This window comes from Xiphophorus couchianus, chromosome 18 (genome assembly GCF_001444195.1).
Source record: "Xiphophorus couchianus chromosome 18, X_couchianus-1.0, whole genome shotgun sequence".
Taxonomy (NCBI): domain Eukaryota; kingdom Metazoa; phylum Chordata; class Actinopteri; order Cyprinodontiformes; family Poeciliidae; genus Xiphophorus; species Xiphophorus couchianus.
In genome coordinates, this window is record NC_040245.1 from 14723400 (window position 1) to 14751033 (window position 27634).

At 38.3% G+C, this 27634-nt stretch overlaps 1 protein-coding gene across 3 annotated transcripts in view; it reads right to left on the reverse strand.

The window, feature by feature from the left end:
• Positions 1–27634, reverse strand: part of dscamb (Down syndrome cell adhesion molecule b) — a 122574-nt gene that overhangs the window by 90364 nt on the left and 4576 nt on the right. For all 3 annotated transcript variants that reach the window (XM_027999005.1, XM_027999007.1, XM_027999008.1), the window contains exons 2-3: positions 9575–9892; positions 7747–7893 (exon numbers count right to left, since the gene is read on the reverse strand). In XM_027999005.1, the coding sequence (XP_027854806.1) occupies positions 7747–7893; positions 9575–9892 (465 nt within the window). The remainder of the gene's footprint in view (positions 1–7746; positions 7894–9574; positions 9893–27634) is intronic.

Sequence of the window (27634 nt, forward strand, 5' to 3'; positions counted from 1 at the left end):
TAAGGCCTACAATTTGCATTGCATTTCAATAAAAATTTACAAGTCTATGGCTCTGCTGCTGAGCCAGAAGGATGCTCCGAAGATCACCTTTGCTTTAAGATGCTTTTGGGAAGCCCAGTCCAAGATCGATTTCCCTCCATCTCAGTCTCAGTAACCCTGCAATCGATCCTTATCAAATATGTATCACATCCTCAAACCCTCAGCCCAGCTAAGACGGAGACTTCAAACACCAGCGGCTCAAAGAGAAAGTCAGAGGAGAGCACGGTTTACTTTTTTTCCAAATAGAAAACCTCATTACTGAGTAAAGATGAGAAACTGAAAGATAATAAAAGGAAAAAGGGAAAGCCACATTATCAAGAAACCACAAGTTTTACAGTTAAAATGTAAGCTGTATCAGCAAAGCTTTTAAAATAAGACATAAGACTGAATTAAGTAAGTAGTGAGCTTTGGAAATTACAATAGGTTTAATGTCACAATTGAAAGGAACACCAAAAAAAAAAAACACCCAACTCCTATCTCCATTTTAATGTTGCTTCTTGCTAAAAGGGTATTGTCTTGTCCTGCTACTCCCTAAACTCCCCTTCACATGACACTCCTATGTTGCAAATGCAGAAAATGCATCCTTCAGCTCACGTTTCCATAATTCTCTGTGGCAGCAGCGTGATTAATGCACACAACTATTGATTTTTTATTTTTAGGGGGGTGGAGGGGATTCTTTTTCCCTTTCTGTTATAGAACTCACCCCATCCCCCAAACCCCAAAACACCTCCGATTTGTGCAGCTGTGGATTATAAATGCAAAAAATGTCAACTTTGGAAGAAAACATGAAGAACTAGCCTCCCACACCTTTTAGCTTTAAGGCAGCTCTGTGTGTGTGTGTGTGTGTGTGTGTGTGTGTGCGTGGGGGTGTGTGTGTATTTGTTTAGCTACTCTTCTTAGAACCATTTTTGGCATTTTTACAAACCTTCTGAAGACCGATGAGCCTTATGGGGATCAAAGGCCGTCCCTAATTCAATGGACCCCCCTGTTTATCAATAAGGGTTAGGTTTAGAGGTATGGTGTGAATTAAGTTTTAGCGAAGGTTAGGGTTGGAGAAAATATCTAGATTTGAAATAAATACAGTTACAAAAATGAATGTAAGTCAATGCAAAGTCCCTGTAAAGACAGAAAGACACACTATGTGTGTGTGAGTGGACAGGGAGAAGGGGTGCAGTGAAAGACAAGGGTCAGCATTTCACTAACTGCTGATCTGTGTGGGAGGAGGAGGGATGGCGGGGGAAGTGAAATGATATGCTGTGTTGTTTTCATAAGGTTTCACTGCAGGAAGGGTGGAGTAGTGCAAAAAATACTAACACACACTCAGAAACCTATATGTTCAGTACATACACTCACGTTTACGGTGATACTCAGATCTACCGTCCGGCTGGTATTTATTTACATGCAACGATCAGCCATTTTTGCTTGAGCCATGACCCAATTTTCAGCCTCCAAACAGCAAGATCAACAAACCACAATTTGAGCAAACAGGACAAAGTGAAGTCTGAGAGTGATGCAGGAAAGACAAAATTACAATTTATGTGGTTAAAACAAAGGCAGTTTACCAAAGAACTCCCCTTTTTACCTTTCAAGTCTTTTACTTTTTATGTTTTCTCAATCTGCTCTCTCCTTCTCTAAATTTCAAAGCTTGTTCCCACCACTGTGCCCTCCTTTCAAGGTTGGCCTGACATTGGGCGTGTTGAATTTACAGCCCTGTCCCTGCCTGCCTTCTAGTGCCCTCATTGTCAATCTAAGTAAAAAAAAAAAAAAAATGGAGGCGGTGGCACATCACTGGCATGATGAATCGCTGCCCGAACAGCAACGCCTCAAGCCAAAGCACCTACAGCTGCACCTATGAAGACAACTACAACAATCACGCAACTCGGCTTGTGGATGGCTGTGACTGTAATGCTATTAGCAAGCAAACTGTTTAATTAGTCTCTATATAAGAACTCACACAAACCCATGACAGAGGAGATCGCAGAATGTGTGAGAGTTGAAGAGAAATGAACATGGCTGAAAAAGTGCTTGCAGATTTATTTTTTATTTTTTCACTGAATGCTTTAGGTACTGGATTTACTTATTTGCATAAAAGAAATAAATCTGGCATTTTTCTGTGAAGCTAGAAATTGACTGGGGCACTGGGACAAGCAGGTTATGTAATGAGATGGGAGGAAAAAACTGAATATGAGTAAAATTTAAGGCCAGAGAAGAAGGATGGAAAGGACTAAGAACCTGAGAATGAAATGAAACACATATACAAAGAAAAAGGTCAAAAAGCAAGGTTTGTATTTTCTAGCCAATAGTTTAATGTTTCATTTCACAAAAAAAATGTGAAGACACCAGCTTTTATGGTGTAAAATAACATGCTTAACAGGACTCAGATCTTTGATGTCAGGACACATTGTATAATGCTGCGTAATCAGTTCTTGAAAAATAATTTCTTGTGTTTCAGGTTGCAGGGACTTGTCTCAAAAGAAACCTTAGCCAGGAGGTGTTTGCTGTATATAACAACATTAAAGTTCGAGGAACCAGTGAGAATGCCTCGATAGATTTGGGGACGACAAGGATTTTAAGTTACTTTAAATTTTAGGTGATTGTTGGTGCCAGACACAGTACAAGTGGAATATTTATACACAGCAATCTCTAAGGTTTGCCAAGAGTGATCTGGGGGGGAAGAAGCAATTCAATGGGTCACTGTTGTGTTGTCAGGAATACCTCGTTGATGTCAGAGGATCATGGGCAGACTGGTTTGACAGAGAGGAAACAGCAACTCAAAAGAAAAAACTCCTCAACGGCAAGATAGGCAGAACATCATCTCTGAACACATTAATGTTCAATCTTAAGGGCTACTGAAGGAGAAGACCACACATGGTGCAACTCCTGTCAAGTAAAAATAGGAAATCGAGGTTACATTTCACATATAGGCTCACCAAATCTCGGCAGTAGCAGATTGGAAAAACCCTGGTCGGTCCAATAAGTAAGTTTCAGATTGCACATTCAGAAGGAACGGTCAGACATTGATGTAAACATCAGGGAAGCATAAGTCCTCATATTAATGGGTCAGGCTGGTGGTGGGTTATTTTCTCACCACACTTTGGAAACTCTAGTACCAACAATGCCACAGTCTACCTGAGTATATTGAAAAAACTGGTTACGAGTTCATGTAAAGTAATTTCTGCAAAGCTATCATCAGGAATTATGAAATGGTGTAAAGGACACTATAAACCTTTCTGTCCACTGCTAGCGCTCAAATCTGAAGTTGAAAGGCCAGCGTGTTAATTCAAGGAGGAGACCTTTCTAATGACAAAGGAAGCTTCACTTCCCCGTCACTCAAAAGTGAGTTGAAACATAATGTTTTCTTACCTTGGGTTCAGTTAATTTGGCCAGATGGTTTCAGTGAAATGAATCATGCCATTGTATCATCCTCATCATACGGTTTGTCTGTTTTAATTCCTCAGCCTGTCATGTTTCAGTCAGTTTATTGGTTATGCATAAAATATGTGCAGAGCACCTCAGGTGATGGTGTGTCTTTTTCAGATAACAAAAGAATTAGATTTATTGTCACAGGCATTGCAATGTAGAGTGGGTTGACAAGAAAGCCTTCGTTTATAGAATATATTAATTTTCCATTATGCATTACTTGACATATTTTTGTCTAAGCAAAAGCATTAATTATTATATGTTAATTATTCATCTGTGGTTTAAAAATTGCCATTTAGATTAAAAAATATATACCTATTTGGATGGAGATGCATGAAGACTTTCAGAATGTTGCAGACTGTCTCAAGATTGTAAATCAAACTTAATATTTTTGCCATGTTAGTGTAGTGTTGTTCTTTCTGACCAGTTTTTCTTTTGCCCGTGAAGAAAAGCATCCCCACAACTTGACAATAGTATGTTTCTCCATGGAGATGGTGTGTTTAGTGGTGCCACCAGTTTTAGGTGTTTGCATGTTCAGTTTTGTTGAGTCTCAACACTGCCCCAAATTATATGTTCCTATGTTACCTTCACTGTACATTATAAATCACAGTATTAGTATTGGTACCACAAGTCTGAGCACAGTTTAAAAAAAATATTGACAAAAGTGAGGGATATTATTGCAGATGTCCTATTGACTTTTTCAGAAACTTCTACCTAAAGTTTAGGTGAATGAAATCCTGGTTAACAAAATTACATCAATCACTGGTCTGATAATTTACAGTGTCCATCAGGACGACTCGAGCATTTGGGATGTTTCTGCAATCAGGCATCTAATTTATGCTTCATCTGCACAACATTTACAAGTAGCACAAGGTTCCTGCAGCAACTTGAGTTTGCATCTCATTCCGTGTCTGAGCTCTTGTGTTCACCCAAGGCCACCAAACTCATTACTCCTGTCTTGTATCATGAATGATGAGATACAAAGGGAAGTAGATGGTAAACACAAAAACACACACTGTGCCAGCTCCATCCCTTTTTAAAAGCAAAGACACTTCACATACAAACAGACAAGGGCATATGAACAAAAGCAACCAGCACAGACACAAACATGCACACATGAGCTGTCTAGGTCGGCCATATAAAATCCTGGCATGAACACAGTAGGCTACGGCCCCCTCCTCTGCCCCTACTCTGCTTTCTTTGTCTTTTTCAATTCCCCCTTTCATGTCTCTATTAGCTCTGTCAATTGTTTATTAAAAGCGGCAAGGAGGCGATCGGAGCCGGGCACTTGAAAAGCTCGTGCAGAGAGATGCGCTTTAAAATTCATGACGAGTTAATGGTATGTTAGTGGCAACATTAGGACCCGGTGAGCCTGCATCGTGCTCATTTACATTGAAGCAGGCCGCTTCAAATGACTACTAAGCAGTCCTTGTTCTGAAAGGTAATTCATATTGTAATTAACTTTTCAATCACAGCTGATTAATTAAGACAAGCCCTGGTCTGTAATTATGCATCTATTTTTACTTCTAATGTGGATCACTTGTTAGTCCAAGATTTTAGCAGCCACATTCATTTTTTACGAGTTAGTGAGTCACAGACTTTACACAAACACACATTTACAACTCATAATAATACAGTGGTGACCTAAGGTTTAGTTGTTCTAGAGCATCTGCTCTTATTTTCATTTTATTTGAGCAACATCTCCCAACCTGTTTTTGCTCTTATTCTGATGAACAATGCAAGTGTAGAGGAGTGCACTTGACGCTACCATTCCCAACAAAAAACCCAGATTAATAATTTAGTGCATCTGTGGGATAGCTTTATTTTGTTTCCACTGAGACTGAATCTTCTTTTATGAAAAGAAAAAAGAGGCTTTAAAAAGTCAGAGAACTAGGATGGGTCAAATTGCAGGCTGCTACCATTGTCAAGTTTCTTCATGATTGTGTCTCTCCCTAGTTCTTTGCTTGCACACACACACACACACACACACGCCACCACACACCAATAGACACCCCCGCACACTCCTTGAGTCAACATACCCTCTCCATAACAGTGCGAGGTGAATCCGCTCATGCATCAGAATCTCCCATCAAATATTTATCGCCGAGCAGCAGTGATTTTGACCGTGTGCTCATGCTTTTGACAGCACTCGCCTGCTGCGGCGCTTATTGGAGTAAACATGGACAATACAATATTGTTGTTCTCTTGTACACTTGCAAAAATAAATAAATAAAAAAAAACATGCTAGAGGAATACAGTAGGGTTCATTAAAATATCTCTGCATTTGAAAATATAACACATCATTAGAGGGGCTGATTTAATTGGTAACAAATGAAAGAAACAGTCTTCTTTGTGTTTAATTTGGGATTTTGTGGCAGACCAACACAAAGTACAGCATAACCCTGAAGTCGAGAATAAAATTATACAAGTAGTTAGCCATTCCAAGTCAATGCTTTGACTATATGCAACCTCCATACCAATAGCAGTCACAAGTATTTCAGGTATTTCTACAAGTTTTGCACATTTAGAGATAATATTTTGCCTATTTGTCTTTGCAAAATAGGTTTTGGCACAGTTAGACTGGATTGGAAGCATTTGTGTGCATCAGATGTCAAGTCTTGACACAAGTTCTAGCTTTGGTGGTGTGTTTAGGGTTGTCGTCATGTCGCAAAGTGAACCTGCATCCCAATCTCAAGTTTTTACAGATTATAACAGACTTTTTTATATAGCAGATTATAATGGCTTTGTTTAGCTCCATCCATCTGTACTGTGGGGATGTTGAGTCAAGGGTGATGCACAGTGTTAGTTTTCCTTCATATATAGCATAGGCAAATTGGTCTCATCTTACCACAGTATCTTCTTTTACATATTTATGTCTGAAACATGGTTTGTAAAACACTTTAAAATGCCTGTGAGCAGACCATAGGCTTGACACATGACACATATTCCTGACCTGTCTGCTGTGTTTCTGGGTCTTCATGATGCTGTTTGCTCACTAATCTCCATCAAACCTCAGAGGCCTTCACAGGACACCGCTGGATTCATACCCAGATTAAAATACACAAAGGTAGACTCTATTTGCTGACTTGATGACAAGAAAAAGTAATTGTTTTCACTTTATCTTATTTAGTGGCATCAATTTGAAGAGGGCTGGACACAACCAATTTTAATATTTCTACATATTTCTTTTCCACTTCAGAATTTGGCACTTCTTAGTGTATGCTCTATAAAACACGTAAAAGTTTGTGGTTTCAAGACAAAAAGGGGGCATGAATACCTTTCCAAGGCCAAATTTTTAACAACAAACTCTCATTGTCTTTAAAGAGCTGAAATGCAGTTTTGTATGCTACAGCTTGACATTGGACAGTTTTTTCCCACCTACTGCAGAGCACAACATGAAAACCTTGTCTACATGATTGATTTCATTTGCAGAGCATAATCATATCTGCATGCTGCATATTTGCTCAATCTCCGTGACATCAGGCATTGTCTTCAACCTGCAGTTCTCTGCGAACAGCTGGGGTAACCTCAAGTAAATAAGTCTGCAGCATGGATCAGAAGACACATCTTCATGCCTGAGCAGACACATTTAAAATGCCACCAAAACGTTGTCCCAGATTCTGCCCTCAGTCAAATGACATTAAGGGCTCGCTTACAGGTCCCTGAACGCCTCAGTATGGAGCAGGAATCAGCCAGCGGGCAGCACATGAAGCAATCAAAGAGATATGCATCCCATTTAAGATGAGTAAAAATTCAACCAGCTGAATGTTCTGGTGCTCTGTGTTATCATGCTGTTTTGCTGGATTCAAGCAAGGAAGGTAACTAGGTCAATGTAATGTAACGCTATGTAAATTGAGCCACTTTACCCCCTTGCTGGAGTCAAAATGGAGTTGGCTGAGAGGGGAGTGTGTACAGGAGAGAGAAAGCCAGTGATTCAATCTGACAGTTATCAACATCCTCTGGCTAGTGTAGAGACTGAGCTGCAGAGCCTGCAGAGCCCCGGCACACAACAACAACAACCAGGTAAGAAGATGATTTTCAGCAAATATTGCTCTAATAGTAGAGACCAATAAGAGATAAGTCAGCTATTCCTTTGTCAGACATTAATACCACATATAGCAGTTTACATTTTGGCCAGTTTTATGTTAAACTCCCTACAAAATTTACAGGACTTTGCTTCCATTTCATTTATTTTATACCTTCAGATTTTGCAGATCACAATCAACTTTTTTCTTCCTGTCACCTCAGGCAGTTTGCATGCGGCTGCAGAAGTATAACCTGTCATACCTGAGCTGAGTGAAACTGTGTCTTTCTCCCATGATACGACGGAGACATAGGCCTCCACAGAAGCGGGGATAATGCACTTGAAGACGGCCACACTGCCTCGCATAGCCTTCTGGTCAGCCACTCTGACTGTGTAGGGTTCCCGTGAAACTAATGAACGAGGGAAAGTACAAAAACATGTCAGTGTAACTTATTGATCATTAAAGACTTGTTTCAGTATGCTATGACAATGCTGCATTATTAAAGATCTTGTGTCATCACTTATCCTTCTTAGCAAACCAATAGCTTACAAATTAGCACTTTATAAGTACTGTACTTAAGCATCGATTGTGACTGAATTAAATGGTCATGGTTGAGTTGGAATGAACTGAATTTTCATTTGACCTGTTTATGTCTGTAAAGAGGTCATACATGTGACATCATCACCTATGTTTAAATTGGCCAAAGAATTTTGAAAAAGATTACACATGGTATACAGATTTCCCTTTATAAAGTTGCTTCCACTGAGTAAATAATTTCATCATCTGCATAGAAGTGAACCACAGCTGATGGTTTCGCCTAACGGTCCAAAACTGTCAAGTTGGAAGTAGTTGAGGACAAAAATTACAAACTTCTTTTAAGTGAGACATTTAACAATTTTAGAAAAGGAGTATAATTTATTGCAGATGTAAAGTATAAAAATATTATTCCATGTTGGCCCTGTTTAAAAAAGGGACTTAATTTTTTGTGTGTAGTTTTAGTTTTAGTAGGAGGAACAAGATATGAGCCATGCTTTCTTCAAAAAGAGAAGGTCCTTTTACCATCGGGTGATCCTGGGTAGTTTGGCCACTGTCATTTATATCAGATGTGGGTGATCTGGACAGCAAATGTCTATCCTAATTGGACAAATTCACAAATTTTGTGAGCTTTCATCTGGCGTAGCAAGATTAATAAATTAATATATTTAAGTCAAATTAACCTTTAAAGCAGCAGTATGTCACTTTTATTAAAAAAATATATATTTTTTTATATTTGTTAAAACTATCATATGTAGTGACAGTATGATTTGAGACTGATAATCTGTGAAAAAAAAGTCAAGCGCCTCCACCTTTCAGGGTTACTATTTCCATCTGCAGAAATGCATCACTCTCAGTCAGAAACAATCCATCAGAGCCAGGATTAATCCGTAAATCACGCTTGTGTATGTGTTGCTCAATATATTAAGCAGCACATATTAAGCGGACAAAACTGCTTATCCTCCGTCGATGGTGGCCATGCCAACAAACCTGAACATTCACGGTAAGTTTCAGTGTGGGGAACTGGCTGTAGTTTAGCAGAGAGCAAGAAGGAGGGTTGTGAGCAGGATGTACACAAGCATGACTGACAGCACTAGGACCCTCCTCTTGGCTCTAATTGATTGTATTGTATTTCTGTAAGTAGCACTCAGAGTACTGGGAGAAGGCAGAGGAGCTAATTTTTTCCCCCAATCATCTGTCTCATGCTACACTGTCACGACATAGTGACAGTTTTAACAAATATGCAAAAAACATATTACTTTTATAAAAGTTACATACTGCAGCTTTAATTAATATGATGAAAAGCAAAAAATGTGCAGATAATTAAAATCTCTCTTCAGACTGCCACAAAATCTTGGCCATACACCTTTTTTTCATTTGGACCACAACAAAAACTAATTACTAATTTATTGAGTAAAGCAAGTAAAGCAGCAACTATAATACGTAGATTTAATGTATGCATAAAGTCTGCAGTTTCTACTCTCTTTGTTATCACTGCTTCATTTACCCCACCTTTATGAAAACTGCCCTCTCTTGTGTCTCCACAGCAGACTCACCAGCTTTGATGTGGACATCCTGGCTCCTGATCTTGCCAGAAGGATTCTCGGCAGTGCAGTAATATGTGTTGTCATGGATCAGCTTGCTGAAGCTGGATGGCAGGAAGTTGAAGATTTGAAGAGTTCCATTAGGATGGACATGGCGGATGCCCGGGACATCATAGATCTCCTCTCCGGTAGCCAAATACCACCGCAGTGAAGCGGGCGGCGCTCCCCCAGCAGGACAGGGAACCGAAGTCCCCGTTGTGCTGGCAAATACTACCTCTTGCAGAGATGCATTGACAAAGTATAGGCTGGAATGCAGATCTTCACCGAAAACTGGAAGAGACAAAACACAAAATTAAACAAAGACTCTTTTTAACCCCTTCTATGGATAATGTATTTTTGTCAAGTTTATTATTTGTATTTCTGTTTACATGGGTTATACCTGTATCTTGGTTTTGTTTCCCATAATAGCAAGTTTAAAAGCACCAAACCAAAAGAAGATGCAATCCCAAAAATTTGAAGCATTTTCAATTTGGACACATAAATAATTATAAATTAGACATTTTTTGAGTATTCTTCAAAATTATTCACTGCACAGCCAGGTACAATCGGTTAAGATCATTTTTTGGAAGTTGGGACCATTAAATTAACAACAAACGATTATGAGTTACGAATTAGGGCCAATTTCCTTGTTCATATACAAGTTTCAATTTAGTCCTGCATCAGAATAAAGTGAATGCTACTAAATCTATCCATCCATCCATCTTCTTCTGCTTTATGCAAGACTATTCTCTGGAGGAACGGAGGGAAATAAATGTCAATGTTGGGCCAATTAACTTTATAGAAATCTACAGCTGTTTGATTTTAAATGAAAAAGCTAGGCAAGCAGACATGAAAGGCTGAGTTTGTTTGCATTTCAGGCAAAAGCACAGTGACTGTGTGCATAGCGCTTGCCATCTCAGCCTGGTGACGAGGCTCTGCACTAAACGGCTCACAGTGGCACTAGCAGCTGGCTTGGCTCTCAGGGGAGAAAGCATTTTAGCACTTCATAAATTCCTAACAAGGTTTCAAATTGCAGACATTTCCATCCTTTTCTCTGCTCGAGCTGCTCTGTACCAGCAATGAGACAGTCAAGTGACCTCGTCATGTAAGCAGGCACGTCCCTCTACTTTTATTTGTTGTTACAGATTAGAAAGGATCATTTACAATTATTACAATGCTGCTCCTGATCGATACACCAGTTTTTTCCTTCTTATAAAAATGGTTGACTTATTGCTGCTGTAGAAATCCGGAAATAGCGCTTTTAAAAAGCTGACATATGCATTAGTAAACTCAAGGAAATAAATCATCAAGTAATGTGAACTAAGTTATGGGCCTGAAAGCAGAAGGCAGCATCTGCAACAATTAGCGTTTGAAGTAGCTGCTGCCAGGGTTGCAGCGCCCCTGCTGGTGTCTGTGATGGAGGATGTAGCAACTTATCAGTTATTCCCCCCAACATATGCTAATTTTAAACATAAACAAATTTTTACATCACAAATTCTTCCATTTTGAATTCCTTTTCCATTAATCAGAACATGTGGTGACCTAATTTCTTGATTTAAAATGATCCAAGAGAATTGTGACTGTATTTAATTTTGACTGAAGGCATGAACTGTTTCAAAACCTAAAATGTTACTTTGAACAAAGTCAATTTCAAAACAGATATCAATGATTTAATATTATTTAACACTAACAGAAAAATTAGATTAAATTTTCTTTTAAAAACAAGAGGTGTGAAATATTTTTAATATTTTTAATTTGATCAAAATATGTCACAACTTTGTCACATTTGGATTATTGGTTTAATCTAAAACAGTTTCTAACTCAAGTCCTTGAAAGAAACAGACCTGCTTTTTTTGATACATTCCTGGTCCAACACACCTGAATCAAATAAAAGGCTCAATAACAGGCCTTTGCAGAATGCTGAGGATGTAATTCAGATATTTGAAGCAGGGGATGCATGAAAAGGTTGCAAGACAAAAGCTGCTGAGGACTCCAGTTAGGTACAAAAATAAAAATCTACAGCCTGAAACTTTTTGGGTGTCTTCAGTATTTCTACTGGGAAAAAAATGAAGCACAAACCCGGTGTAGTATTTTAAGGTGAAATTCTGTTATTGAAAAATAATTACTCTCCTCAACATGTCAACTGTGACTCAGCCTGCAGGCCAGCCTGCAAGGGTCCTGTAATAGGGTGCTCTGATTATCTATCTATCTATCTATCTATCTATCTATCTATCTATCTATCCATCTATCCATCCATCCATCCATCCATGATGAAGGCATGCAGAATGTGATTTGGCAAAACCCAAAAGAGCAATCTAATTGTGTCAGCTCTCTCATATTTTAAATACATGACTAGTATCCACTGTGTCCTCACTACTGAAGGTTGCTTCTTTACCATGAGATTATTTGAATAAGAGCAGAACACTCAGGGTTGTGGAAGTTAATGTATACAGTCCTGTCTCCAGTCTCTTAAATCAAAAAAGTTTTTGCCAGTGTGAACAGTTTAAAATGCAGCAGGATGGTGTTAAGGGTTCTCAGCGGGCCTGTGGCACTGGCCAAGATGAAAATAATACATCAAAGTCATATTAAATTCAGATTCATTCTCTTTTTTCCCATCAGCCTCGGGGAGTATCAATCTTCTCCATGCTGCGTAGATAATGCAGACCGGAGGTGGGAGGGGTTGAGGGGTCAGAACTGTACCGGTTGATGAATGGTACTCAGGGTGAGTGTGAAGGACAGCACATTTTCAGAGACTCAGATTTAAAATGTACTAGTTTACCTATTTGTTTAAATAAAATATGCAATATTATGCTTAGCATTACTTCAAACCTTGATACAGATTCTGAGTTAAATTTAGGCCTGGACTTGACTAAGACATGGAAGGTGAACATAATTCTAACTCTTTCATGGCCTTCAGAAGGTTTTTCCCCAGAGTTTCCATAATTAGCTCCATCCATCTTCCCATTGATTCTGACCAGATTCTCTGTTTCTGCTGAATAATAGTATTTCCATAGCATAATGCTGCCACCACCATCCATCACAGTAGATATAGGGGGACAATCAATTGTGGTTCAACACTTCGAAGTAGGATAAAAAGTTATTTTGGTCTCATCTGACCAGATCACTTTTTCCACAGCTTGGCTATGGATTTTATTGAAGTGAACCACTTCTCTGTTGCTCTGACGTCAGAACTTCCCACTTAGGCTCTTGATCTCTGCAGCTCCTCCAGAGGCACCATGGGCCTCTTGGCTGCTTTTCTGATCCATGTTCTCCTTGCCCTTCCTGTCCGCTTAGACAGACAGCCATGTCTTTGTAGGTTGTGACTGTTACTCTATTTCTGGAGGACTGATGGAACAATGCTACGTGAGATGCTCAAAACTTGTTTTATAACAAGTATATTTTGTTTATTTTTTATATTTTATTTTTATTTAATATTCAATTTCCCCTTTAGGATTAATAAAGTATTTTTGAATTTAACTGGATTGACTAACACACCCTGCTTTAATCTTTAAATCGACTGCATCCCTGACCTGTCTGCTGTTTCTTTGCCAACAAGATGCTTTTTATACACTAATCTTCTCTATAAAAAAAACCTGAGCCTTCACAGGACTGCTGGATTTACACAGAGGTTTAATAATACACAAGTAGACTCCATTTAATTATTTAGAGACGTCTAGAGGCAAATGGTTACACAGATTTTCTTTTTTTAAAGGTATAGGAGTAACAATGGCTGGATACAAATGTATGCCACAGTTGAAAACAGTGTATTATTTTTCTCCCTCTTCAATGAAACATATTGAATGTTATTTTCAAATGGACGGATGGATGGATGATAATTTAGCTAAAGAATAAGCATAAAACAGTTTTATTCCCATAAAACTTTGTTTCTTGGTGAATATATACTTCACATACAACGTACTACTTCAGAGCAGCAAAGGTCAAAGAAATGTGTGGTTGCTAAGAAATCTTTATAAAAGTATGAAGAAATGACCAGGATTAAAATGACAGCAGTTTCCATATGCAAGTATGTCACATATGAAAAAGAATATGAGAGCAACTCAATTTAGACTGATTGAGTAATAGCTTGATTGATTTAATTAAAAAAGAAAGGGACTCTGGTGAAAGAGAGCAAATCAGTTCACTACCCAATTTACTAATTGACTAAGCCCAGAAGCCAGAGAGCAAACGTTCTGATGACGAAGGTACAGCGCTCCCTCCAACCTCACAGAAAGCACCATGTCATGCCCCAACAAATGACCTCGGGGCCCAACCACTTACTACATTGCCTCAGAGAAAATCAGTAATTGACATCATTTTTCATGAGCTCAACTGTAAAGGTTAAATAAATGACACTGTTCAATAATGTATCATATGCATCTATCACTGGTTGAGATTTTTCTTCTAAACCAGGATATACTCAGAGCAAAAAGAAAAAAGCTGCTTCACCTAAAAGGTGATCAAGAGAGGTGTGAATATGCCTTTTTTTATCCGTTCTTGTTAAATAATCTGTTAAATCCTCTTGTTTTTATGTTTATTTCTCTTGAAAAATGTTTGCAGTTCACCCTGAAGCATATTGGAAATGTACCTGAAAATGTTTTCTTGGAGAGTGCAACTTATTAGATTTTTATTGCTAAAATTACCTGTGTCCCAGCAGCAACAATACATGATTTAAAATATTTTTTTTAACAATCAAAAAAAAGTAATTACCTTTTTGAAAGTGCAGAATGACTCATAGTGTTCTATTAAACAATTTCCATCAAAATTAGAATACAAATGGGAAAAGGACACTCTCACAACATATCCATGTAAAATGAAGATGGAAGACTGCATAACGAAAGAGCAGAATGATAATTTATCAAAAATGGCTGATTTGGAGCAACTCGTTTATTGTATTTGTCTTATTCAAAATTTATCATTTGGGATAATTTAAGTGTAAGAATCATGCTCAGTAATATAGGCACAAATTCACAATTTCCAGACATATTTGGCTTTTGTAAATCGCAACACATACTTGTGAATTACGTTTTGTAAATTTGTGGAATAAAATGGCTGGGAATTTTTGTGCATTCATAGATAAGAATTTATGTGTGTCAAAAAGATTTGCATCTGTACAAAATAATTACACAAGTTCCAACGTTTTTGTTAAGGTCTTTTTACAGGTACAAATGAAGACACTATGTTTACAGGCAATTACTTGGGGTGTTGCCTTGGCATAGGTGTACAGCACAACCCATGCATGGATTGGGTTCAAGTCCGAGCCTGATAATCTTTGCCGCATGTCATCCCCCTCTCTTATTTCCCACATTCCTGTCTGACCACTCTCAAACAAAGGTCATTAGAGCCAATAAGAAAATGATTTGCTCAAGTTCTCTTGCTTATATGTAAATTTCAAAAAAAATTTCACAAAGCAAGATTTTAATTGTGCAGCTTATTCCACCTTTGTTTGTTTTATTTTTTTTAGTTGGTTTGTTGTTTTGTGGTTTTCTTAAATGTAAATGTCTACACTAAAAATACATAATGTGTAGGAAAGATGATTCTGTCTTGTCGTACATAGCAAAATGTACTTACACGATGCATTTGTACCCAACTTCCCTTAATTAAAGCACAAAGGTTCAGATTTATATTAACCTTTTATGAACATTTTTACTGAATTTTAACTGGGCTGTGAACACTTTATAGTTGGTAATCAATCAGTTGAGTGACAAATTGCAAAGATTTTATTCTCCTAGATTTTATTTGATAAACTAGGAATCAATGCTGTGGAAAAATGGTTGCAGAAGAGCTTCAAGCAGTGTCCCATGCTTGAATCTGGAATCAAAGTTTTTACAGCTATTTTCAAAAAGCTGGCTATGCAAACATGCCAACGTCACTTCAGGTCTGTATGATATGTAACCCATATGCTCATATATCGTGACCATATTTCCTACTTTCACTGCGCTACCGACTTTTATTACCGTACTCTTTGATATGGAAAGGGGGGACTAGCAAACAAAAAGAGGCAAAGAGGGAATCAAAGAGACAGTGGGCGTGACTCAGCCTGAAATAATCCAGAGAATGAATGTGTTGCATCTGCACAGCAAGCAGATCCATTGTATGAGTTGTCATCGCCACCTCGGTACGGGAACTCGGCACTGCTTGGTGGCACCGGGCGCCTTGTGGTGACAGCGTGACAGCAGGATCCTTGGGTAATTAAAGCAGCTCTCTGCTTCATACCCGTAGGGCAAGTCTGCCGGGGAAGTAGAGATCATACCTGGCCCACTCACACTCAGCAGAAGCTGAGGCAATTTTCAACCTCAACAAATATTCTTTTCCCACTGTGCGTTTATGGATAACAGCATTAGTGTGATATATGCAGTGGATGTGATAAAGCTGTGTTCCCAGCAGCTAAAAATAGCAATGACCTGTGTGTGACCCAAATTTAAAATACAGGCTACACACACATACAGTCCTGTAGAATTAAAACCTATATTTCACCAAAATAAATGTAATTTTACGTGAAAGTCAGTTAGAATGAAGGTAATTGATCAGTTTGAAATTCTGAAATGGGCAAACGATAACCAGTCCCTGAACTGATCTGCCCAGAGGCAATACACCATGCATGCAAGTTAAATGACGGTCTACCAATTTGCTCTCATGAATATTAAGCAGGGCTGTGACAGTAGAAAGGGCTGGCTGTACGCAAGCTGCTGATCCACACCGACAGATCTGTCCTCTGATGTCTTGGAGGGGCGGGTAACAGTAAAACGAGGCCTCCACGCCATATGAGCCTCTTCCCCCTCCGCCTCCTTTTACCTCAGTCTATTTCATGTCTCATATGAACCAGAGTGACTGCCCATCTCATCAAGAGGGGAAGCTAGAGACCCTGGACTGTTTCTTAGTGAAACTGAGCAATAAAGACATTGATGTCTAAATTATGCTCCAGCAGCTGATGATGATGATAAGTGCAGAAGATTGGATCTGATGAGGGATTATATTGTAGCAAATTATAGCAGCTCCCTCTGCTGCTGATGATGATGAATAAAAACCTCCACTAGTGGAAATCTAATATTGCTGTGTGATGTAAGAAAGTCGCTGAAAGGTGGAGGGAAATTCGCGGCTGTGATAGAGTAAATAAAGCAAATATTGCATTCAAGCTGCAGCAATGATTCCCTGCATATTTATTCTGGGTTGGATTTCAGCATGAAAGAAAAGGCTGCTACTGAACTGCAACAGCTAGTGCAATGACAATAACCTATTTCAATTTTTTTTGTTTGCCATACATGTAGTTTTATGTATCAATTGGAATATATATCTAATATTACCAAGAAATTGGGAGAAAACATTGCTTTTTTGCCTTGATGTAACCTACTTATAAACAATAAAGCCAAATCTACAGGCAAATGCATATTAGAGGCGCTTTATATTTCATTTAATCATCTGAGCCATAAACAAGATTTAGTGGCAGTTGACAACTTGTAAATCTGATTGTGAAGATCAGAAAAAAACAGCCATGAAGATATTTAAGTAAAGATTGCAGCATCTTTAATGCATCATATTTCTTAGCGTCCCTGCTGTGTAAAGGATGAAGCAGTGTACAATGAAAGAAAATCCTCACTTTCATAGTGCAACCGTTTGAGCAGTAAACATATTTTCTTGCAGAAATGAGAAAAAATCTGCTGTCTTTGTTTGTGTTGCAGTGCCTTGCAACAGCATCTGGAATTGTTAATTCAAAGAAAAAATGTACATGAAAAGTGTGGCGTGTAATTGTATTCATCAAATCTAAGTCAATATTTTGTAGGAACACCTTCAGATGTAAGTCTGCTGGCTTTTATCTCTTACAGCTTCACACATTTAGAAATGCTATGTTGCCTCATTTTTCTTTGAAGAAGTGCTCAAGCTTCATCAAATTGGATGGAGACTGTCTGTGAACATCAGTATAACGTCTTTCCACAAATTTTCAATTTGCTTTAAGTTGGGGGATTGACTTGGCTATATTCTAACACGTTGTGTTCTGATCAAAATTCATTCCACTGTAACTCTTTGCTGCATGTTATTCTTCTGTTGGAAGTTAAACTTTAATCTTACACCTTTATATTTAACCTATTTTCTTCATAAATTTTCCGATATTTAGTTCCAGTCTAAAAGAGTAAACAGAGTTTGCTGGAGAAAAGCGCTCTCATATCATGATGCTGCCACTGCTTTCTTTTCTTCCCGCTTCCATAAAGAAGCGGGAAGAAAAGTGAAGTGAACACCTGATAGTGTCCTGTCAACAGATACTCTCACATGAGCTGTGGATCTCTGCAGCTCCTCTAAAGACACCATAGCGACCCAGGCTGCTTGGGGAATTAATTTTCTTCTGAACTATTTTATGTGTCTTGGGAGGTTTGTAGTTGTGTCACACATCTACAAATCTATGATAAACAGTATTACAAAAAAAAAATAACTTGAAGTTTGTGTTTGCAATGTGGCAAAATGTGGTATGTGCACTTTTGCAAAGCAATGTACAGCTCATTAGATCACTGCTGTCCCAGTTTAACCTGTAATATTATATTGAATTCCAGTTGTTCTTGGAAGTGAGAAAGTCCGACTTCCCAGTTGGAAAAATCAACTGGAATGCCCTCTGAAGTTGAATTTTCCACTGGGAATAAAATGATGTTTATAAGAGTTATTGCAAACAGTGTGCATAGGTTTAACAGTGTCACCATGTTGAAATTCCAAATTCTTAACAAGAAAGCTGTTACCGCAGGTCTGACGTCAAACCCAGCTCTGAGTTCTTCCTTCTCAGGTAACTGGAACTGAGCGTAATAGCAGAACGGTTGCACTTGCAGTAGTACAGTCCTCTACTACGTTTAAACAACTCTGATGGAGACACAAGAACCTATATACAATTAAATTGCCTCAAAAATAATCTAATGGTCAGCTTGTACTGCCTGCCTTTATAACATGATTAGACTGCAGCATTCTTGCTGAACAGATGCCCATTAGGAAAGGCTCTCCTTTAGTTAGACACGTCACATACCGGACGATCAACCTTATTATGTCACCAGACATTGGGTTAAGGGCCGTCAGAGATGCTGCAGTCGTGGGTGTCTGCTGAACACCTGCATGTTACAAAAGGTAAGAGCATCTCCACTGAGGTTTCTGAGAGGATGACCCAGCTCTTTCAGTTTAGTGATATTTTTACTCATTTCTCTATGGAGAAATGTGGTACAAGGAAATTTAGTGTGCTTGCTTGAAGGCTGAAGTGATTGCTTCCTTTGAAAGTAGAACTGTGAGCTAAATGAGGCAACTGATTCACTCCAAATAATTCAGTGTTACAAACGAGCCTCTATCATACTCCTGGACAGAGACAGTTCTTCCATGAAAGCTGCCCTGGGCAAGTCCAGTTCTCAGTGCCCCCAGAAAAAACTGTTTTGTATATGCAGCTTGTTACAACTGAAAACATATTCACAGCTACATCTCTTTTTGATAAAAGGAAGTGCAGTGTTTAAATACTGCAAGTGGAATAAAAAGGCCAGCGAGGAGTGCACAACTGCAGACCTTGAATTGTGAGCTTATCCAATTAAGCAGTGCCAAATGCAAAACTGTCACTAAAGCAAGAAAAAAGGCTAGAGTTTTTAGTTAGATGTAAAATTACTATTAAAACAGCCACAGCACTGACTTAGGAGACTATTGCATACTTTTGTCATCACTCAAAGGCATAAAATGAACAACCACGGATTTGATGTTGCATTAATTTTTTTTTTTTTTTCCTATTCGGTAAACTAAGCAAATTTTTCACATGAAACATTTGATTCAAATTTGTGTTTTTTCAGGTTCTCCTCTACAAAGCCATACTGACAAAGTTGCTCAGCTGCTCAAAGTAAAAATATTATTTTTGGTTCCACTTAGTCATTTTTTGGTATTTTTTATTTTCATAAACAATAATAAACCGGGGGGGTCTGTTTGTTCCTTCCTGACAGGCCATTCAGTGTAGAAAGTTAGCAAGAAAATTGTGTCACTCAGTTTCAGTCAATAATCTGAACATCTGATTTTTTTTAAAAATTGTGTAATTATAGAGCTTAGAGCCACAGCTTCAATATTTCTGCATCCATTAGTGGCTGATGTGAATTGAATTTGACTCCACGGCACCGCAACTCGCTTAGGCAACTCTAAATATTCTCCTCCTTCAGTTTATTTTAAAATATATTTTGAACACCTTGGAAGACCATCAATCTTCTATTCATCCACCAACCTCTATATCTGCTTATGTTTTCAGGGCCAAAGGGGGCTGGAGCCTAACACCAGCAGTGACTGGACAAGAGAACACACTTCCATTAAAATTGTAAGACTAATTACAGTTTAGCCAAGCTGAAGCATTACAGGTTGAGTGGAGGATAAACATTTTAGTTTGCTAATATGTTCAAAGACAGACTCTTACCATTTCAGTTTTATATGTTTAATTATAACTTTCAATGTACTTTATGACTAAATGATCCTATATTTCTCTTCTAAAAAATGTGTTCCAGTTGGTGCATATTGGTAGCTCATAGCTCTGTGAAGAAATAAAATAAATCTCATCCAAAAAAAGAAAATCCCCAGACATTCCTAAAGACACAAAGGATGTCAGATATAGACTATATTGTTGAAAGTATTTATTTCCTCCTCTAAATCACTGTAGAGCAAATGATTACTTTGTACCAATTACTTTCATGACCACAGGTGTGTAAAAACCAAGCACAGGCACGCAGAATGATCCTGCAAACACTCGTGAAGGAGCGGATCAGACAAGATGTTACCTATCTAGTCATAAAAACTTCCTCTCTACTAAATATTTCACAGTCACTTGTTAGTATTATTATACTAAAGCGGAAAATATTTGGAACAACAAGAATTCAACCACAAAAGAATATTAAGTCACATACAATCAAAGAGCACGGTCAGTGGATGTTCAGGTGTATAGTGTGCAGAGGTCATCAGTTTGTAAACAAACAGACCTCTAAAATTAATTTGGCTTTCATATAAGTTTAAATAGAGAGCAGAGAACTGCATGGAATGAGTTATTATGGCTAAGAAGATGCTCTGTAAAGTTTGGGGCACAGAAAAAAAAAGAAAAGAAAAAAGGTTCCCATGTTTCAAGTTACATTATTGATCTTCTCATCTAATATTAGACACCTAAACCTCATGAAAATCCTTCCCAAAAGAGTTAAAGAAACAAATACTAGATGGACATCTTATTGCACCTTATGGATAAAGAATGAGATTGGCATGTTGTAGCTATTACATTGTTCTGGTCATATATCTACTTAAACTGTATTTGAGTAGTTTGATCAATTCTAGCCTTGTTTTCCTCCAGGTTTCTTTCTCCTGACACCATTCTGTAATTTTTGCTGCACTTCTGGAGTCTGTTACAACTATGCAGCTCTTAGTGCAAATATCTCTCAGGTAATAATAGAATTACAGGTACGCTGTGGCCCTTTGACGATCCAGCACCGCTCCCTGATTTGTCCAGGAACCATGCACAACGAGCAGCTGGCCGGGTGTGTTAATGTTGATGTCACAGCAGCTGGCTTTTCTCATCCTGTTAGCTCTGCCTGCTATTATCGGCCCCCGCCCCCTCACCTCGCTCTTTGCTTCTGTAAACTGCCGCTGTGTGCCGTGCTCATTTTAATACTCCAGACTCATTTGATCGTCTTTATGGACTTATCATATTAAACATTTATCGCTGCAATTTCGCTAAACCAAGCATGTTTATTCAACACTTAAGGGACCACAGCACGGCTCCTTTTAGCACCCCCTCCCTATCCCCAGCGTAAGACGCTCTTATTTTCTCCTTTTCCTCCGTTATCTCTCTCTGTTCCTTACTCCCTCAGTTCCTGCAGCTTGCTTTATATAAACTCCATCTTCTTTATGTGGCACTGCATGAATAAAAAGATATTTATGTACAGTTTCTCTTCTCTCATTTCCGGTCATCTTTTCTGTCTGTGACTAGGCCACCAAGGGACTAATGCCATATGAAGCTTGGCAGTGAATCAGGCACAAATGTATTCAGGGCATTTAGTGCTTTAGATAAATTGAGTTTCAATTTAATCATCTGATCAAACACTTATTAGCATAATCACTTTTGGGAATGGATGGTACAGATAAAAAGACCCATGAAAGACCTCATCTATGTGTTGCCAAGTGTCTTGTCAACACTTAGCAACACAGACAATGTGCATCACTGCTACATGCTTCAAGAGACCCCTGCAGGGCCTTGTCTAAATTACCTTTTTTGTACAACCAATAGCACTAGTTCTCTATTTTTGTCAACAGCACAGCAACAGCAAAACGATCTTTTCACTGCTAGATTACCCAGCAATCAAACATACTGCTGCCTAGCCCCATGCCCTTTTATTTGATCTTGCACAAGATGGCTTACTGCAGCATTGCACCTTGTGCTGAGCAGAGGAGGTCTGGGAATCTAGGAATACCACAAAGTGCTAAGATTATTGACAATGCACTCAGTCTCACACCGGGCTGAGGGATCGATGGGTGGCTGGAAGGGCATAAATCAGACTCCTGTGGCTCCAGTTGATGTCACACCCTCACCCGCTCTTCCAGGTCCCCAATTAAAAGCTCACATTTACAGCAGCATGTACACACAAGAACACACACCTCACAATATACAGTTAAAAAAAAGTGTTTGGAGAGTCACATAAACAGCAACAAATACACAAGTAAAGCACCTAATTTACACTTCTTCTATATATACACACACCCTAATCCACACATCCTCACACCTCACCAACAAGATGACAGCACTTTAAAAATGGCGGGCTAAAAATAACCGTCACCAACTTGGTCTTAAATCTTAGCATCTGTGCCAGGTTTAAAAATAAAGAGCAGTGTCGAGAAACCAAGCTGGACTCATTTGTCTTTCTGTCACACTGTCTATCCAGCTTTGCCTCTTCCATTATCCCTTAGCCTACTTTAATATCTGGAAGCTGGGCAGACGTGATGGTGAAATGTCCACAGGAAAAGCAGCCCTGAATATTAGGATGACAAAAGCAGCGATGATGACAAAATGAATGAAAACTTGCAGTGAAGTTATGGATAAATGGATATTTGCACACAATATATGTGGTGTGTGTGGAAAGGCTCACTTAAATTAGTGTTGGAGATGCTGGATTGCAGAACTGGCGTCGTGCATCATGCTCAGGCCTGAGTGGCAGAGATCAATTCTGCCTTTAGGCCGCTGAGTTTAATGCCTGGTCCTGCTATGTGAAGGACTGGATTAAGAGGCAGTATTTATGAGGTGCAGCGCGAATGTTTGTCTGTATGGTTGATAGATAGGAAACTCATAATACTTTCATCTGGTGTCCTTCACAATGAATGGTGAAAAATAGGGGTATAATCAGAAATCTTTGGATATTAAAATGCCAAGAGAGCTCCATCCAGTTGCTGTCAATGTGTGTTTAAACTCAGTTTTAAGAGAGATTTTTGTGTGCTCCATGTACACACAACCACTATATAAACAAACCATGGGAAAAGCAGATAATCTAAATGGATACAAATAAAAATAATAGTAATAACAGCTATAATAGTAATGACAAAACGATGGTGCATGTAGTGAAAACGTATTTGCTCTTACGGTATTCTTTTTTTTATCTTCAACTTTTTCAATCAAGAAATATTCTTAGAACCTTTGTGGCAAAATAAAGTAGAATAAAATATGCCAACAAAACTGAAAAATTAACATTTTGAAATTGGCTTACTCAAAGTCTGGACCTAAATCTAGTTGAGATCTTAAAAAGCCATTCATGCTGGAAAAAACAGCAATTAAAGTGCTATAGTAACTCTGCAAAGAATGGGCAAGAGAAATGTAAACACTGTTTACATACATTCCAGGAATATATAGTTCGTCATTTAAAGCACCAGTTAATAAACCTTTCTGACAAAAGCAGGTTCTGGTCATTTTACCTCTTCATTTTGAGGTAAAATGAAGCAACAAGAGCAACAAAAACTGCTCTTGTGAAATAAAAAACTACAGCTTTATCATTTACTTTTTAAATGTTCTATTCTGCTTCTCTTAATTTGAATGTATTTTGTATTTAATGTCTCTTTTGTGCTTACAAGAGTGGCAGTAACATAAGCAATAATAATTCATTGCTAACATGTGGAAGAAAATCAAAGATATTACAAACTATAATACAAAAAAAACAATAAAATGTGTTTTTACTAATCCGTGTTTGTGTGCATCATGTAGTAAAATAAGAAGGCAAATTTTATAATAAAAAAAATTTAAGTCAGTTGACTGTGCCAAAAAATTGTTATTTTGTATTTGTTTTTATGTATTTATTTTTTTACAAACATTAGTGGCAGTGTCATTTAACGCTACACTATTTATAGTGCAGACATACCAGGCATTCCAGAGACTAGTAAAAAATCTCACTCTTTGCATTTGGCTGCTTTAAGGTTATTAGAAAATATATCAAAAAGCACTTGAGCTGTACAGAGCGGCAGTACATCTTCCTTGATCTGGACTGTTCCTACCTGTCAGATGATGCTTTTTACTGGATTCCTCTACTACAGTACCTGTGCAGCTCAGCACAATAATATAACATGTCACTTTGACAGGTGCTGAGTGAATTAAAAACATCCTTTCTGCTGAGGAACCCTGTCAGAGAGGGAAACCCACGCCAGATGTACAACAACCTCACTTTGCACGCATGATCAAACACCTACATCTGGCTGCCGAGGGCTTTGCCGCTCTTCCCCGCAGATGCTAAATGATATCGTTAACATTTTAATGCAAGAGACATTTACACACGGGCTTGCGCAATTACACCTCTGATTCAGTGAAATCCAGACAGACACAGTGTGATCAGCAATTAGATTTTACATTGGGTGAGACATACACACACATGCACATGCACACACAAAAACCCACCAAAGCTTGCTCCTAATTGGAGAGCTAGACAGACTCAAGGAGGAACTGTACAGTAGAGTAGCCCTCATTACTGAGCTAAGATGTATGAACTGGGGGATATCTATTATGATCACACATCAGGGTGTCCATTATCCAACATTAGCAGCTCTTTCAGCTGGAATCATGCAACGTAACCCAACAAACCATCGTATAACTCATTCAAGTGAGCAAGAGGTAAGTGTGCTTGTAAACCTAATTTAGTCCATTAGATATTGATATTGAAGTAAGACTGCACAACTTGACTGTACCCTGTTTGTTTTCATGGGTAAATTTAATTTCAGTGGGCAGCTATCAAAGTCCAGTTGTTAATTATTTGGCAAACAGTCTAATGATGGTGAGTGTGGCTGTAAAGCAGCAGTCTAACTATGGGCGCTACATATCACTGTGCATCTTCACACTGACTTGAGAATCACCTTTAAACTCCAACAAATGAGCTTTTACAAGTACACTGCCTTCATCACCCTCATGTAGATTTATCACCTTGCAAAGTCCAGCTCGCTCCTTCTACTTGGGGCCAGATTTAATCCATCTATCCCACCCATTCCCTCCAACATCTCCATCCATAGTTTCAGGTTGCTAATAATGTGAGGTCATGTAAAATTGGCAAGCTAACTGGGGCTGGCAGCTATTTAGTGTGCTGCAGGCTGAACAGGACTGGATGTTCTGGAAGAGCTCCCTTAGTTCAGAGTGTATGCATGTATGTGTGTGTCTAAAGGTCAAAGCTAATTGAGATCAAAATTTGATTGTATGATTTCATGACCTCTGCATAAATGCTCGTTTATTGACAGCAAAAGAGATAAGTCCTTTTTAAACCACGAGCAGCGGGCTGAAGCACCGTGTATGTGCACAAATCATCACAGCCTTTGTGGGGGCTCTGTGAAACGCCCTGTCTCATTATAGCTTTCCAATGAGGGTCTGAATAGGCCAGTTTACCTTGCTGTGCTTTTGCCTAGAGGCAGCTATTTCATGTTTTTTTTCTGTGCTGATGACTACATTTGTAGACTCAACTTTGGTGAGAGCAGGCGACAGCACAAGTAAAAATGTGATATATTGTGAGTGTCTGTCAGATAAGACCCAAGCCTTGTAATAAAATGCAATCCTGTCATGAGAATAGAGCTAATACTAACAGAAAAAAATAGTCAAGTTCCAAGTATCAATGTATACACCAAGGTTTGGAAAAGTTATTGTTTCAAAATCGCACTTTCTCAGTTGAAAATCCTTTCTTAACGAGACACCAGAGATGGTGTCAGAGTGAAAAGAGTTTTCGCCGGCAGTGCTGAGCATAGATTGGTGCACCACTGCCCCAGCTCCACTTGATGCTGCAGGTTGCAGGTCAGCTAAGTTCTTCATTTTTTCTGTGTTTATAATTAAGACAGAGTTGTCTGTTTGGTTCCAGTCACTTTTGACACGCATGATGTGAAAACTAAAGGAGCACCACTCATCACTCTTATTAAATTGTATTGTTTTAAAACTATTGATGGCAAGCTTTGTGTGGCACATCTTTAAAGCAGACAGTTGTAGTCTGTATATAACAGCAGATAACCCAACTAATAACTAACCCAATGGAGAACTACTAAAATTAATAGTTATTAGCTTTATTACAAGCAACTAAATAACGTACATTTAGGACAATTTACATTCTAATACAACAGCCTCATAGGAATCTCTGCCTATTTGTCAACATTGTAAATGTATTTTATTTTTATGCAAATTTTGATGATTGCTTATTCATCTGGTTTAGGTAATTTACAAAATGCTGTTATTAAAAATTATTCTAAGTAATCTTATCAGGCTACGAAACATGTTAATGCAAGAATATAATAAAACATTAGTTTTGGTCTGAACCAGTTGTGACATTGACACGACAGAGTTAGAGCACCTGTGTTTAAAACACTACATTCTGTGCCATTTAAACTTTAAGTAAGGGGTATTATAGAAATGTACTTTTTGGGGGCTTTATATCATGTTATGTTATTCCCTCCTTAAAAACATACCTGGAGTGTTGCTTTGATTCTTTCATGCATATTTGAGAAATCCTCAAAGCTCCCATGGTAGCCATTTGGGAATGCCTAAACACTTGCTCCGCAGTGTCCAGACAAGCTTCCACCTAACAGAGCAAAGCCCCTCTAGACTAGAGCCAGCAACAGTTAGCAAACACCTGGTAGAAATGTGTGCCAGCTCAGCTCATCATACAAACTACTTCTTAGTCCAATGATCCTAAGAACAGGTGTAAACAGCATCTGGAGAAGCATTGTTGTGATGACGTGCTGAAGGCGGAGTGTCAGAGACAGAGGCCCAATTTCAAGGTGTCAAATTACAAAGTCAAATTTTCATGTCTTGTTTGATATATACAGCATTCTTATAACATCTGAAGATAACATAGTTACTTGATTGTGCTTTAAAATGGTGCTATGTGAATCTTTAAACAACAGATTGAAGTGGGTAATAGCTGTAATTTCTGTAACTGGCCAGTATTAAATTAAACTGCAGTATAACACAGAGAGCTATTGGAATTTTTAGTATGCGAGGAATACGTAATATCTGAATTACAACTGTGTCTAATCATTGAGCAATAAACCTGATTTCAATGTTGAGGCAACACAGGGTTTACTCCAGAAAACATAACAATGGTGGTAGGTCAGTCATCCAGCGGCCTGCCGTATTTTTGAGTTAAAAAAAATGTTTAAAGTTGACAAGAAATTTGAGAATATGATCAGGTAATTTTGTACTATTGGAAAACATTATTAACAATACCCAAACACCAACTGTAAAGTCTCAAAAAATGGCAAACGTAAAAAAATAAAATACTGTACATTTCAAATAAATATACATTTTTTGCACTTCGGTTGTTTCACCCTCATTAAAGTGTTCAAAATGTTTTGATTCTTTATCTGTGTTTTGTCACTTTATTCGCTGAAGCTGTTAGCGTCCAGCCCAGTGAAGACAGGAAGTGGTTACAGTAATCCTGTGAATTAAAAAACACACCTGACCTCAGCTTCCCTGTGTATTCACATACTGACCATACTATGTTACCATTGTGCTTCTCACCAAATTGATTCTTTAACCCGTCTTTGCTATCATTGTTCCTGGTGTATAAATAAACT